The sequence below is a fragment of the Falco biarmicus genome, chromosome 3, assembly GCF_023638135.1.
Source record: "Falco biarmicus isolate bFalBia1 chromosome 3, bFalBia1.pri, whole genome shotgun sequence".
NCBI lineage: Eukaryota > Metazoa > Chordata > Aves > Falconiformes > Falconidae > Falco > Falco biarmicus.
The window spans coordinates 71,579,133-71,594,130 of NC_079290.1; the positions used below are offsets into that span (position 1 = coordinate 71,579,133).

Genomic DNA, 14,998 nt, shown 5'->3' on the forward strand with positions numbered 1-14,998 from the left:
GCAGAAAAATAGTGCTTTGAAATTAGGACATCACATTCTGTTCACAGTGTATAGGCTGCAACATTGTCTCTTTTAGGTTTTGATTCCTTACAGAAAGAGATGCCTTCCATTCATGCTTCTTAACAGTTTGCAAGTAGGAGTAAAAGTCAGCTGTGGATGGAATATTGTGACGGCTTCTTCCCTTCAGGACTTGATGCACTTACATGTAAATAGCACTGGAAAAAAAAAAAATCCAGACATTTGGCACTTACATATGTCTAATTGTCCAACATGTTGGATAAATATTAGTTGAGACTCTTTTCAGTAAGTTATTTCTGTGGAAGATAATGGGTAATCTTACTACATTTGTTACTGCAAAGGCTACCTAACTAAATTTGTTATTACAAGTGTAGAGTAGTGAGCAATTAATGCTTCATTTTGAGTCTTCTCAAATGGAATTAATCAGGCTTGCATTTTCTATATAGAAATTGTTGAAGGGAAGAGTGAAAAGCTCAGAGCAGCTGCAGAACTCAGAAAGAATGAAAGGCTGAACTTGCACTGAAGATACGATATTGCCCCAGCTTTGCTTCCATCTGTGAATACAACATCTGCTTTTGAGGAAGTGAAATGAGAAACTGCATAAATCAATATAAAGATTGTTTCTGTTTCCAAGTGTAGTTCAGGGCATAGTATTGTGAAAGAGCATTGACAGTAGGGTTCCATTACTGGTAGAGCACAACTTTAAATTCAACATCATGACTAATAAGGAGGCTAAAGGAAAAGATATAAAACATTATGTCATACTTTAGTATCCTTTCATGATAATTGCTAAGGTAAATGACATGTTACTCATCCAGGTACTCACTAGCATATCCAGTAATCATGATGCATATATCTATGTAGTAATAAAATGTGCTTTTCCCCAGCAATTTTAGAATTAATGATTTGAATATTATTCTTCTTTAGATTACAATAAATAGTCTCCAATACTTGTATAATGTCCATTAATCTCAAGTAGTATTCATATAGTCACTTCCCATATGAAATACTAATTGATAAGGCAAAGAAAAGAATCACGGATTTTTTACAATTAGACATGGAACAATCCACCAAACCTTGTCATCAATAGAAAGCATTATTGGTGTTAATAATTTATTCTAAATAAACATGCCATATAACAAATTTGCACTGAGGTGGAGTCACCCATGATTTCACTTTTGCGGCAACAAAACCTTCCCTAACCTGTCTTTAAGCTACTAGTCTTTAGTACTGCTCCACTCTGGAAGCCCAGTCAGTGTTCTCATTTCCAGTGTTTAGTACTTTTGAAAACAATGGGATTCAGTTGGGATGTATGTCTTTCTAGCAGGCACCACATCAGCTTTCTGCACAAAGTCAAACGATGCTTCAGCTCTTGTTTTCTAAGTACCATTGTGGACAGAGGGGTTGGTTTTGAGGTGCCGCGCTCATCGAGGGCCAGCGGTTCCTGCATATAGTAAAGAAGAGAGGCCCTACCCTGAGAACTTGACAGAGACTAAGCAAGCTTTGTTACAGAAGCTTAACTTAAAAGGAAACTATAGGGGAAGAAAAACTACGTTTACAATTTTGCATTGTGCAATCAAAACAACTTTAAAGGCAAAGTTGTTCTTGGTTGTGTCCAATGCTTATTGCATATCAAGCATATAAAAACCAACATCACCATGGTTTAATATGTGTTTACATGTGTGCACATATTACAGTCTCACTCTCCAGAGAACTACTATGTTTTCTTGAAAGTTTATAGCTCACAATTACCAGAGCTCAATGACTTACATTTTCCTAACTGATTTCCAGGAGGCCAGTTGTCTGCTGCCTCTGAGCCACTGTGTTCCAGCTCCCTTGTTAGACTGGAGACACATATATAAACAAGTATCTTCAAAGTTGCCCTAATTCCTCAGTGGAAGTGATGGGATACCGAAAAATGGAACAACAAGAAATTTCATCAGCTGAATGGTTCACAGTCATCCGTGCCTTTGAGATGGCACAGCTGTTCCCTCCAACAGTAAATGAGGGGGCCAGGGCTCAAATTCTTCTGGCAATGTGAACAATCTTTGAAAATTTTGCCAGGCCCCACTCTGAGCAGCGCAGCACTAGATGCTGAATTTCCATACTGTGTTTAAGGAGCCTGAAGTGATATCTAGGCTCAAGGAGATAGGAACATGAACTTCATTTTGTCTGGGAAGACAAGAAAAGTGAAAGGGGAACAATGATCATACGTACGTATTTCTTTGTAGAAAACCAATCAGTCTGATCGAGCACTTTGCCTCTGAAAGGCTTGCCATATAAACGCGTGGCTGTAGGCTTCAGTCTGTAGGATTTACTTCCTCCCCTGGCTCAAATGATGGAAATTCATTTTCTGTTTTGTTTCTTTTGCCTGAAAACTAAGCAGTACACGCAAGCCTTTGATCAACACTGAATGCTAAAAACAGTGCTGCCACTCCCCCTTTGCACGAAATAGTGCTTACTCACAGAAATACTCCTTTTGAAGTTGCTTTGTAGATACCAGAGAAATACATAAGAGTCTGGAAGGCTAAGAGATACTGTACTTGTTGAGCAAAGGCCATATTCTGATGTCACCAGATACGGTATTTCTGAATAGTCTTTTATGCGGGGTTTTATTTCAAGGTTCTGTAAGAGTTCCTTTTTTTCCCCTGGGTTTATAAAGAGAACCTCAGGGATTCCAGAGGGATTTTTGAGAAGAGCAATTATGAGTCCTAAAAACACCAGTGGAAAGAAATACTGATTCACTAAACAATACAGTTAAAGACAGAAGGCACATTAACTGTCTGCATTTTCCTGCTAATATTCATAAGACAAGAACGAGTATATCATTTCCAGAGTTTTTAAATAGCTGCTTATTTAGATCACCAGAAAATGGCCCCATCCCACATAGGATGCAAAAACCCAGCGATCCACTATTAAAATGAAGCTGTTCCAGATAAACTGCGAGCCAACTGACCCTGGAAATTTAGTACCCAAGTTGCGTGACTCGAAAATCTGTTCAAAGCAAGGCATGGCTGCAGGCCTTGACTGTTGTACTTTAGTAACCATAGTAACATGGTCTCTGGAGACCTAATGCTAGTGAATTTTCCTTTATTTCAAGGAAGAGTAATAAGAGAAATGTGGATTGGAACTTGTTCTTGCTTTTCCCTCCCCCCCCTTATTTTTACTACGCCATGACCTTGACCAAAATATCTTTGAAGTATTTGCTGGCTGATTTTCTGCCATGGGACCAGAAAAAAATACCAGGATATATAAAGGATCTTGCCAAAGGAAGTCCTATCTTCCTCAAAATATTTGCCTTCATTCCCAAAGAGAACCTCTTGACTAATAATGTTTCAAAAACTTCTTAATGGAAGAAACTGGTAACTTTCATCTCACAGCTACTGTGGGCACCAGAATAATGTTGTACTTTCTTTGAACTGAGAGATTAATTGTTTTTTTGTTTCAGTAGCAGGTGCAGCTTTTCGTGAGTGCATAATTGGATGTACATGTTTTTTTCAAAAGAACACAGGCCTCTGGTGCCAAGCTTTTTTTTTTTCTTTCTTTTTTTCCATTTGGGAAAAAAACCCATGATTTCATTTTTAAAGTACAATGTAGAAAACTCATGTAAGTGTTTTTAAAAAGCCAAATACAAACAAACAAATGTTCACAATACATACTTAAGTCTGTCTCACATGTTTCAGCTATTATCCTGGATTAGAAATTCCATCTGTCATTGAATCCATATGGTTTACCAAATGGTAGTTTACAACCGTGTATTTTTTGCAGATTTGAAGTTAGTTGTTTCTGTTGCAAAAGTTTTCATGTCCATGCTAATATCTTTGTGTGTGTCCCTCTGTGCATGTGTAAGTATATGCAAAGCTGCTAAAAACTGCAGTAGGATGCAAGTGGACTTTACTGATTAAAACACACCAGTTGTACACAAAGCAAAGACCATTAACATTGAGCTGTAGAATTCGGTTATTTCCTCCTCTAAATCAAGAGCCCTATTTTAGGCTTTCCATTATTTCTACTGAAAGAAATCAAGTGAAATGAGGAAATCTGCCCTTACTTCTCTGTGCTGTCCCCTCTGTGTTTTGGGCAGATATGTCCTTACATTAGGGAGCGTGAACTGCACAGGTAAGACGCTCATTCGCATCCTCTTTCCCTTTTCTTTCCTGTAGGTTATCAATTACCCAGCCAGACAGCTGCTGTGCTTCTGACACAGCACAGCAGTGCAGCCTCCCGTTCACTGGGAATGAGAGAAAGCTATTGCTGAGGATTTTATTTCAGTAACTAAGAATGTTTAAAATCTTAAGTGGAGCCATATACTTTGTTGTCCTGTTTAATGTGAGACCCATTAACTTACAACAAAAAAGCTGGGAATAGTTTTTGTCGTTCTCATGGACTGAAGCCGTCTCTCTCTTCCACTCAGTCTAACAAATCACTAGGCTTCTGGCCAGAATAATGGAAAATCTCTATGCAGTGTTACTGTAAAGGGCTTGAGTATGGAGTTGTATATGATAACCAAGAGATTTATCTGAGAGGTCAGAAGAAGTCTTTTCCTACTAATTTGCAATCAGTATTACCCACTCCTGGGTTACCAGACCTGTGCTAGCAAACACCCTCCTTGTCCTCCCCAGTGTGGTAAGTAGGTAAGAAAAATATAAATCTCAGCCCAGCTCCAAGCCTATTCAGAGTCCTCTGTGCTACAGATGTCAGGTTTCACACTGAACTGCACTTCAGGGTAATTTTAAGAAAACAGAAAAACTTGCCGTCATGGGTAAGACTCACTGGTTATGAAGTTTTACTCCATATCCAGCTTGTCTCTCTTTAATGTGGCTGAAGCCACACCAGGTTTCCTAGCTAAAATGAGGTTTATACACATGGAATTTGTGTTAATCCTCAATAGCCTCGTGTGACTTACATAAAAGTTGTTGTTGCACCGAAGTGGGTTTTGCTTTTCCTTCCTGCAGGGCAGAGCATCTGATGTCTGCGTTTGCGGTCATGAAAACCAGGCAATGCTTCATTAAGAGATCTTCACTCAGGAGAGGACATCAGCATTTTGAGAACAAAACAAAAACAAAGTGGGGGAAGCTTGTAATTCTCTTCATTTACATACTTCCCTCAAAGCCACGCTTGTTTCTGGCTTAGTTTAAACACATGGCCTCTTGAACTTTTCCTCCACTACTTCTTTCCTCTTGCTCCCTCCCACCCTTCCTTAATACCTCCTCCAACCTCACAGAGGTAGTTGCCAGTTCACTGATCTCAACCTTAGAAACACATGTGGTCCCATTTCCCTTTCCCATCTTTACAAACTCCTGCACCTGGTCCAGCCCAGTTCTGGCTCTGTGGAAGAAAAAACCTGCTCACCTTTCATTGTAGGGGAGCAAGTTTCATATTTTAAAGGTAGAGCCTGGTCTCTTAGGGTATGTGTCTAAGCCTAAAGATTATGTACTAATATGTTAGATGAAGAAGATTAATTTTTTAATAGGGGTATTTATTTCTTGATTCATAAAAGCAATCCTTGCCAAAGGCAGGTGGTCCCTGGCTATTTCCTACAGGGGCTGAAAGAATCCAGCTTGCCTGCAGGGCAATGGAAGGCACATTTTAAAGATGTACAGCATGTATGAGATTCTTTAATCATATCAATCCTGTGGTCATTTTTTAAGCCTTCCCGGTTAGGTCTTGGTGCGTTAATATGCATAGGTTAAGAACATTTCTTTAATTAACACCACTTCTTTAATGCTTTTAATTTCTACCTCCCCCAGCTGCATGGGCAGGACTGGAGGTCTTTTGTAATGAGCATGGTAACAGCCACAGACACGAAGGAGCTCCCTTAAATGTCCTGCAGTTATCTTTGTGGAAATTTTTAGTATGTCCAAATTAAAAGGCCTGCCAGATGTTCAAAATGTAATAAAATTCCTAACATCACATCACTGATGGGTGCATTGCTGTGAAGATGAGTCCAAAGAGACAAGATGCCAAAAATGCTTTCTGGCCTCCACTTGTCATTGGAAATGGATATGACAGATACCATCTATGGAGGCTCCACTCAGTGCAGTGAAAGGCACCAAAGTTGTAGAACTCTTCTTACATCGTCTTCTGGTTGGTGAGGTGCTGGGATGAATTTGGACATTATTTAGAGCAGAAAATAGTACCAGTCCAGCAACTCCTTGCGCTTGAAGGGTCAGCAGGGATATCTAGTGTTCAACGCAAACCCAGCTAGGCTGAGATAGCACTTATTCTGGAAAGGATCTGCAGAGCTGACCTGGAGGTGAACACAATTTGCCCTTGACTGTTCTTGACAGTGGCTCATGGTTAGCATTGACTTGGTTGTATCAGCTGCTGCTACAGCTCTTTTCAAACGTAGGTGAGCCGTTGCAGTCTCTCCATTACATTTCTCCAGCCACTGTTCCACTGGTTCTTCAAGGCACAGAGCCCCTGGCCGTGTGTAGTCCCACGGGGCCACATTTCCAAAGGTGCTCCACATCTGTGATTGGGGCCAAATCTTCTGAGGAGGTCAGCCTATTGTGAACTGAACTCTTGAAATTCTGCCACCATTGTCACAGTGGGAACAGGCTTCAAGCAGTCTTGGAAATCTGGTCCTTATTTAGGAACCAAAAAGAGAACCAAGCTCACAAAAATATGTCAGTGTATCTGGTTACTGAGCAATTGAAAATTTTCCCTCATTGTGCTTCAGGATTAACTGAGGATTAATAGGCACATCACTACAACAGTAAACTGAGAGAAAGGTGAGGTAAAGCAAGGATAATAATAATAATAATCAGAATTTCATCGGCAGCTATTTGAAGTATAATCTCAAAAGACCTCAAAACCATCACACGAAAGGATCATCTAGACTACCATGGGGAATGCAAGCCTGCTGGAGTGAAGACACGCTACGGAATCTTTATCAGGGGAAGAGAGGCAAAATTAGTTAGTCTGAATGCAGCATGGTGGCTCTTAATGTTTACGTCATGTATTTCATTTAATCCTTACTTTTATTTTTGGATTTCTCTGGTTGCTTTCCTTGCATCATTGAGTCTATGAGAATTAGTTTAGCTTTTTCTAGACTAAATATTGGTCTATATCAGTGAAGTATTTATTGCCTGCTTTTTTTATTCATTGCATTTATGCTACTATGCTATGTATATATTTTTATAGAAGCTTAAAAAAATAGCCATACTTTAAAATACATGTCCAGTTTTAAAGTCATAGCTACAACAGCACATGCGTTTAATTTCCTTATTGGAGATTATTATGTTATCGATATGTATAAATGCATATAAATTCAAAGCAATTATTATGGAATGTGATATTTTAAATTAAAAGCAAAAAAAGTAGTTGATGGTTGCTATTACACTTTTAATTATGAATTAATGACAAAATACAGTTTAAAGCAGATAATAAACTAGTAATGTAATATGGTTACACTGTAATTAGCTATCCTAACTTTTTTTTAAGAGAAAAACATGTTCCAGATTGTTACTAATTTTTCATGTTAGGTAAAAAAGGCTTTTCTGCAAAAATTTGCTGTCCAACTTTTTGCAGAGTGATTTTTTTTATATATCTGGAATATTCTTAAAATTATTTTGTTTTATACCCTTTTTACTCTTTACTTTCTGATTATCTTTTAAATTGTTTTATTTTCCCTTCTTTAGTCACTGAACGGTTTTGCATTGGTGGTGAGTGCAGATGGAATGATATTTTATGCATCATCGACGATTGTGGACTATCTAGGGTTTCATCAGGTAAATATATGAACAAATATTTAGAATACTTAGTCACTGTCATTGTAATGACTTTCTTGTAGTTACTTCTGCTAACTGGCTTTTTAAAATGCAGCACTCTATGTTGTTTCACCTTGTCCTTCTACTGCTGATTAGACATACACTATTACTGAAATGAAGTTATTTTCTATGCCATTTCAGACTAATTTTCTGTTTGTTTGGGGTTTTTTGTTGGGTTTTTTTTTTTTTTTTTGAGGTCTGACAGATGAAGATGAATTCCTTGTAATGTTGTTCCTTTTGTAAAGCTTTTGTTAACAAAATCACAATCCATTATAAAAGCTAAAAGTTTCCTTTCAGTTTTGGTATACAATGCTGCTGTCTAGGCTACTTGCCTGTGTATAATAAATGTACTGTAAGGTCACAGAATAACAGAACCGTGTAGTTGGAAAGAACCTCTGGAGGTCATCTAGTCCAACCTTCTGCTCAAAGCAGACCCAGTTAGAGCGGGTTGATCTGGGACTCATCTAGCCAAGTTCTGAGTTTCTGTGACCCCTCTGGAAGACATGTTCCAGTGTTTAACCACCCTGACTGTAATTTTTTTTCCACTTATATCAAGTGCCAGTTTCCCATGTTGCAACTTGTGTCTGTTGCTTCTTGTCCTCCCACTTTGTTCTTCTGAGAAGAGTCAGGCGTTGCCTTCTTTGCAACCTTTCATTCAGTTGATGTGGAGAGTAGTAAGTTCTTCCTGAAGTTTTTTCTTCTTAAGGCTGAACAACCCCTGTTCTCTCCTCTCCTGGTATGTCATGTCTTTCAGCCCTCTGAAGTGTCTTGGTAGCACTCCCCTGCTTACTTCGGTATGCTAATGTCTTTCTTTTCCTGGGGTGCCCAAAGTTAGAGAGAACTTTGCCTTTGCTGAACTTTCTGAGGTTCCTGTCAGCCCACTTTTACAGCTCATCAAGGTCTGAGTAGCCACCCTACTCTCCCCAGCCGGTACCCTCTGCAAACCTGCTGAGAGTGCACTCTGCCCCATCATTCACTAATCACGAAACTAAACATCAATCCCTGGGGGATGCCATTTGCCACCGGCTGCCAGGTGGACTATTTTGTGACTCACATTTGCAGGTGCACAAGAGTTAAGAATAAAAAGAATCATCTTAGAATATGAAGTCAAAAAGCAGATGCTGAAAAACAGGGCCTCCTGAAATAACTTCCTTCAATTGGTCTTTGCTCTGAAGGTATCCTACAGCAGTCATTATTTTAAGGAAAGCATCAACCTGAACATAAGTGTCTGCCCCACTACGCTTACAAATTAAACATTCCTTGTAATTGTTTCAGACTGATGTAATGCACCAAAACATATATGATTACATTCACGTGGATGATCGCCAGGATTTCTGTAGACAACTGCACTGGGCCATGAATCCTCCCCAGATGTTGTCTGGACAGCAACTACAGACAGAAACAGGTGGGATTGTATGTGTTGATTGGAAATATAGGTATCACTGTACAGAGGTAGAACTGCACCCCGCCTACTCCCATGTCTGTTCCTTGTCAAGTCAGATTCTTCACTGAGAAGCTGCATAGTGGCCAGTTGTAATGTTACTGTCCCACAGATGATGTTTCTTCCTGGTCCTTGACATTTATAAGGTAGTGTGCGCCACTGAGGCTACAAAGTTGGTGTTTCCTTTATTTTTCTCTGACTATTGTACCTACAGATATTCTTATCCATGCAGAATGAACAGCACCAGTCTTCATCCTACTTAGCCTTTTGTTCACGCTGATCAGGACAGTAGTATCCCTCTCATTAATGCAAATACATCCCATGCAAAATGTTTCTGTATGGTACCACAGTGGCAATATAATTTTCTGCTGTTTGTTTTCTCATGGAAAATCATGTAGTCAGGAGTCTTCAGAAGAACAAGCAGGTTTAGCACTGCACTTTTTCCCCTGAGGGTCTATTTCCCTAGGATGGCAGGTGGATACGTGTGCTCAAGGTTTCTCCTACACAAAGCGTTAAGCTGAAATCACAACACCAGAACATACAATGGGGTTGAAATTATTAACTTTATAAAGATTTATTGATCTCAGCAAAATGTATGCGTTTCACCAGAAGGTGAGGAAGCAATTGAGGAAAGAAACTGAGGAAGCACAGTCTCCACCTGGATGAGGAGAAACTTGCAAGAAATCCTTCAGCAGCCTTTTTGAAATCCTGGGGTACAGTCACAAAACTTCAGTAGAATTTCTTGCAGTTTCTATGTTTTGCAAGATTCTTGGGTATCTGAGGAACTTTGCAAGATTTTGTAGGAGGTACAAGAAAACAAACTAAACAGTGTGCACAAATATTTCAAAGTATAAAAAGTTACAAGTATTTGGAATTTGTGTCCTAATATGTACAGTGGAGAATTCAGTTCTGGAGTTCATACTTCTGTACAAATACTTGTGTCTTTTGGGAAATAAGTGCTTCAAAAGCTACACACTTGTAGTCCAAAACTAGGAAATGCTTCATTAAAAAACAAGGAGGCGACAGCTGAACTGCCACTGTTCATTTGGTTTTTTCTCGCATTAGCATTTTTCCTTATTTTCTTTCCTTTTTCTAATGTATTTTCTGTGATCTCTGATCTCAAAACCAGCAACATCTGTTGCCCTGCTTTGCATCATTAAAAATCACAAAAACTCAGGAAATAAAAAAGTCAAAGTTTCTGAATAAATTCACCTGACTCCCATTGTAAAGCTTTTATTTTTCCTTTTGGTAGAGCATGTGCAGATGTATCTATGCATGATACAATGTAATATTCGCCCTTCCGTAAAGTAATTTTTAGCAATTTCCATAACAGCTTCTTCAATTGGCAACAGAACATTTTCATTCTTTCTTAGTGTGATCTGATATATATTGCCTCCACTGTTGTTCCTAGGAGAAGAATATATTCTCAGTAAATTGTTTAAAGCACAGGAGAACGACAGCATGACAACAGATTATTCTCCCTTCTTAACTCGCTGTTTCATCTGTCGAGTTCGCTGCTTGTTGGACAGTACTTCTGGCTTCCTTGTAAGTATAACTTCACTGAGAGAACTGTAGTCACGACATAGTAGATCCTGATTACTTCATATGAAAAGAACTTCAACATAAATATTGAACATAAATATTGTGGAAAGTCACAGACAGGATACGCTTTTCATTTACTGCGCACTAACAAGAAACACCTAAAGACATTTGTTAATGTGTATAAAGATATGTATAAAATGGGAGAAAAGGAAGTTGTAATATTTGAAATTGGAAAATATCTTTAAACTTTTATGTTTTAAGCTCTTTTGGACAACATCTGTCCTCACTTTGTACTGGACCTAGCACAAGTGTGACAAGCCTGGGGTTTGATGATTAACGTTTAAGCACAAAGTATTTGCTTTATGGGACAGGAATAATAGTGATCTATTTTCCCCTTTTGTAAAGGGTCCTTTAATAATAAAAAACAGAATTAGAAAGTCTCTCACATGGTCCTTAAATACCCCTCTAGGAGTGGCTCATTTCTAGAAATCACTTCCCCATTTGCTTAGTAAAGACCAGTGCTGTTTCTCCTTACGGCAAATTAAGACACATGGGAGGAGAATGAGAGGATCGGCATGAGACAGGGAGATGCAGCTTCTGTCTCAGATGCTTGTTTGCTGGAAGGCTATGGGTCTGAACAGCCGGACCAGTTAAGTCATTTCCGCATCCCATTTTTAATCTTGTAGCTCTGGAAAATGCCCAACTCAAATGGACAGATTTTTCTCTGATCATTTTCTGGTAGGTAGTATTTTACCAAGAGGCAGCAGCTTGCTATTAACTTGATCTCTTTCTTCTGATTATATGGAGATTTGAGGCAGGGATGGATGGTTTCTTCCAAGCTATGTACTTCGTATCTGGCTGTCTTGGGCATATCTTTTCCCTTGGCATGTGCCTGCAAAGCCCTTGGCTTGTGCCAGTCCATATACTTCCCAGGGGAGGTGCTGAGCAAGAGGAAAGAAACTCAGCAACCATCTCACTGGAGAGAACAGAGCATAGAAAAATAATAGTTCCAGCTTCAGACTGAGGCACAGAGGAAATAGCTGTTTGCACCACCATATGCTGCCCATCTTGGTGAATAGAACATCACACAGAACTTCCACTTTAAGTACACAGGAGAGAAAAAAAAAAACGAAAGCAGCCTCAAATGTCTCATTTTACCATTGATAGTACCTCCACTCACCAAGCCTCTGAAATGGCATGGTTTAAATTGTATGAACGTGATGAAGGTCCTAGTTTTTCTCCCTGTTTCAAAACTGGTTTTGGTGTTAAGCAGCACAATCCGTAGGTTGTGCTAGCATTTTAAATGTTTATACACTAAATGCTTAAGATAATTCTATTGTTGGTTGTTTGATTTTTTTTTTATAACAGACAATGCAGTTCCAAGGCAAACTAAAGTTTCTTTTTGGACAAAGGAAGAAATCCTCATCAGGAACAGTACTGCCACCTCAGCTGTCCTTATTCTGTATAGTGGTACCACTTCTGCTCCCTTCTGTGACAGAGATGAAGATGAAAAGTCTGCTTGTGAAAGCAAAACACAAAGCTGATGATGCAGCAGCTGTGAATACAAAGTATTTTCAAATTAATATTTTAGCAGTTAATAAAGTATACTATGGGCTTTGTGTTTATTAAGCATGTAAAAGCACAAATCAGGCTAAATAACTCTCCATTTTAAAACTGTTCTTAGAAAAGGGAGTAATCTACCTGGATTTAACTATATAATGCGTAACAACAATGTTATCATATCATATCAAATACTTCATAATACATATAAAGTATTATATTCCTATATATATATAAATTTATATAAAACCTGGAAAGTTAGAATATCTTCCTAACTTTCAGAAGTTACCAACACAATAAGTTACTCTGCTAATTATAAAAGTGGAAAAAAAAGTATTTTTACTGAGACTTTTCAAATTTCAGCATTTTCTAGTAGCACAGTTATTTGGACTTGGGCATTTTGGTAGTAAACAAAGGAAAAGGAAAACTTCAGAAAGCTGAATGTGCGTGTGTGTGTTTGTTCACATAGAGTGAAATGAGATGTATTTGGTGTATGCATTTATCTTACAACAGAAGGCTTATGAACACATAAGTCTACAATTGCACTAAAAGGCCTGGGGCTGATCGCTCGGTAGCAATCACAGAAGATCAGGACAGATTGTGTTCAGACTCATTTCCTTCCTAACACTTATTTTCGTTACTCTTCTATGATTGAATTTTAGTTGATGTTTTTAGGCTGGGATTATGTTTTCCTTTATTTGGTTACATATAACCTTACAGTAATGAGGTCCATTGCTGTGAAGCAAAATGCTCATCAGTGTGACTGACAGCATCATAATTTGGCTTTTAATTAGAATATGCTTGTGTATGTACGGATTTACTGTCCAGACATGTAATGTGGTTCTAACACATACATCCTTTTGACAAGAATTAAATTACTGGAGGGCTGATCTGATGGATTATGCAGGGTTTTGGAGTAGAGTTGGAAAGTTATTTCCACTTACTAGTTTTTCAGTGGCCCAGGTGACATTAATTGATGATCAGAATTCAGCTCCTAGAAGAGAGGAACTTTACTTAAGTTTTGCTAACTGACTGGACAGTGGCCAAGGATTTGACAAGAATGAAGTGGGCATTTAACTTCTGTGTTTCCTTTGGTTCATGCCTGGAGCAAGCTAGCCAGGGACGGTGGGCAAATTTATATAGTAATTTTTTTTTCTGATGATCTTAATAAGGGGTAAAATTTGTAAAGCAGTGTTACGGACTTTGCACCCTTTCCATGCCCTTTGCATTTTGAACTAAAGAGTGGAAGGAATCCGTTCAAATCATGTGATGATTATTGCAATTGAAGTCATGCTAACTCTTAAGTGCATTGCTGGTCAGTGTGATGTATGTAACTTGAACGTACTTTGAATAGGCAGAGCAGAATATACACAGCATTTGTCTCAATTCAAGCTGAAATTTATTATTCCAGATATAGTAAGTCGTGAGCAGAATATTCCTAAATAGAACTATTCCTCTTAATTGAATACAGAATTCCGCTCATACACTACTTTGAGCAATTGAATGATGCAGGAAACAGATAATTGTTTAATGTTGGTTACTATATACTTAAACCATGATTCTTCACTAATGGTCAACAGCTTTAAGATCACATCTTTCAGAGTCTGTGATTCTACTGCGTTGTCATTCACTGACAAGGTATTTTCCACATTTTCTGTCCTCTACAGCTCCAGTGCCAAAGGTAATTCAGGGCTGTGTGAAGCAGCAGAAATGTATGGAAGAAACAGTCATCATGAAGGTGCCGCTTTCACTAATGTGTTACAGATTGCTGAGAACCAAATCAAAGGTGTGTCTGCTAAGTACTTCTGGATTATATACAGTTTATGGAGAAAGAGCCTGGTCTTTTCTCCTGTTAGGTTTTTCAAATTTTGTTCCCAATACTCTCTTTTTTCCTCTCCCTAAAATCCCTTTAAAAAAATGCAGATGAGTTCTCTGCCTCAAAAGATAGTACTGAATCAGTCTGCTATTGCAGAGTGGGCAGAAATACTGTGATGCCAAGTTTACAGATATATAAACAATCATAGTAAATAAGAATACTCAACATACGCTTTCCTAAAATTGGCAGCACTGAATTTAATAAGATTATGTGAAGACCTTCATAATTAGTGACAATATCTATCCCTCTTCGAGGAAAACTGAGTATGTTACAAATGCTTCTATTGCCCAAAGATCAGAAAACAGAGGAAAATTAGAATGTATTGCCTTTAAACTCATTATTTGTTTGCAGCTTTGACTCATGCTTTTCCAGTGTTTGGCTGTGGCAATATGAGAGTCTATGCTGTATTTCAGATTTTACAATGGATAAAATTTTGATGGTGAGTCTACACCAATGGGCAACTTCTCCTTGAATAGAGTTGTATTCAGCCATCTGTCATAGCTGCTGGAAACCTTTGACTTCTTTAAAACCATTCCTCTGTCATAGCCCCATTTTTCATAAACATTTTCTTGTTGGTATAGTACTACTACTGAGAGGGAGAAACTATAATGAACTGATAATACTGAAAAATCCTTGGTTACAGTTTAAGTGCCCATTAGGCTTTTCAGATTTTATTTTTAAAATCTGATTTGCCTAGCTTTGTGACATACTTTAGCTTGTACTTTCCTATGCTGATAATTTCAGGGCAGCAAACAAACCTGTGAACATTCATGTGTAGTTTAAGTAAGA

The 14,998-nt window shown here is 38.3% G+C and overlaps 1 protein-coding gene across 7 annotated transcripts in view; it reads left to right on the top strand.

Annotated features, from left to right (window-relative positions):
- The window catches only part of AHRR (aryl hydrocarbon receptor repressor), an 89,600-nt gene that overhangs the window by 67,034 nt on the left and 7,568 nt on the right, over positions 1-14,998 (top strand). For all 7 annotated transcript variants that reach the window (XM_056333001.1, XM_056332996.1, XM_056332995.1 and 4 more), the window contains 5 exons: positions 7,662-7,751; positions 9,066-9,195; positions 10,643-10,776; positions 12,142-12,341; positions 14,001-14,119. In XM_056333001.1, the coding sequence (XP_056188976.1) occupies positions 7,662-7,751; positions 9,066-9,195; positions 10,643-10,776; positions 12,142-12,341; positions 14,001-14,119 (673 nt within the window). The remainder of the gene's footprint in view (positions 1-7,661; positions 7,752-9,065; positions 9,196-10,642; positions 10,777-12,141; positions 12,342-14,000; positions 14,120-14,998) is intronic.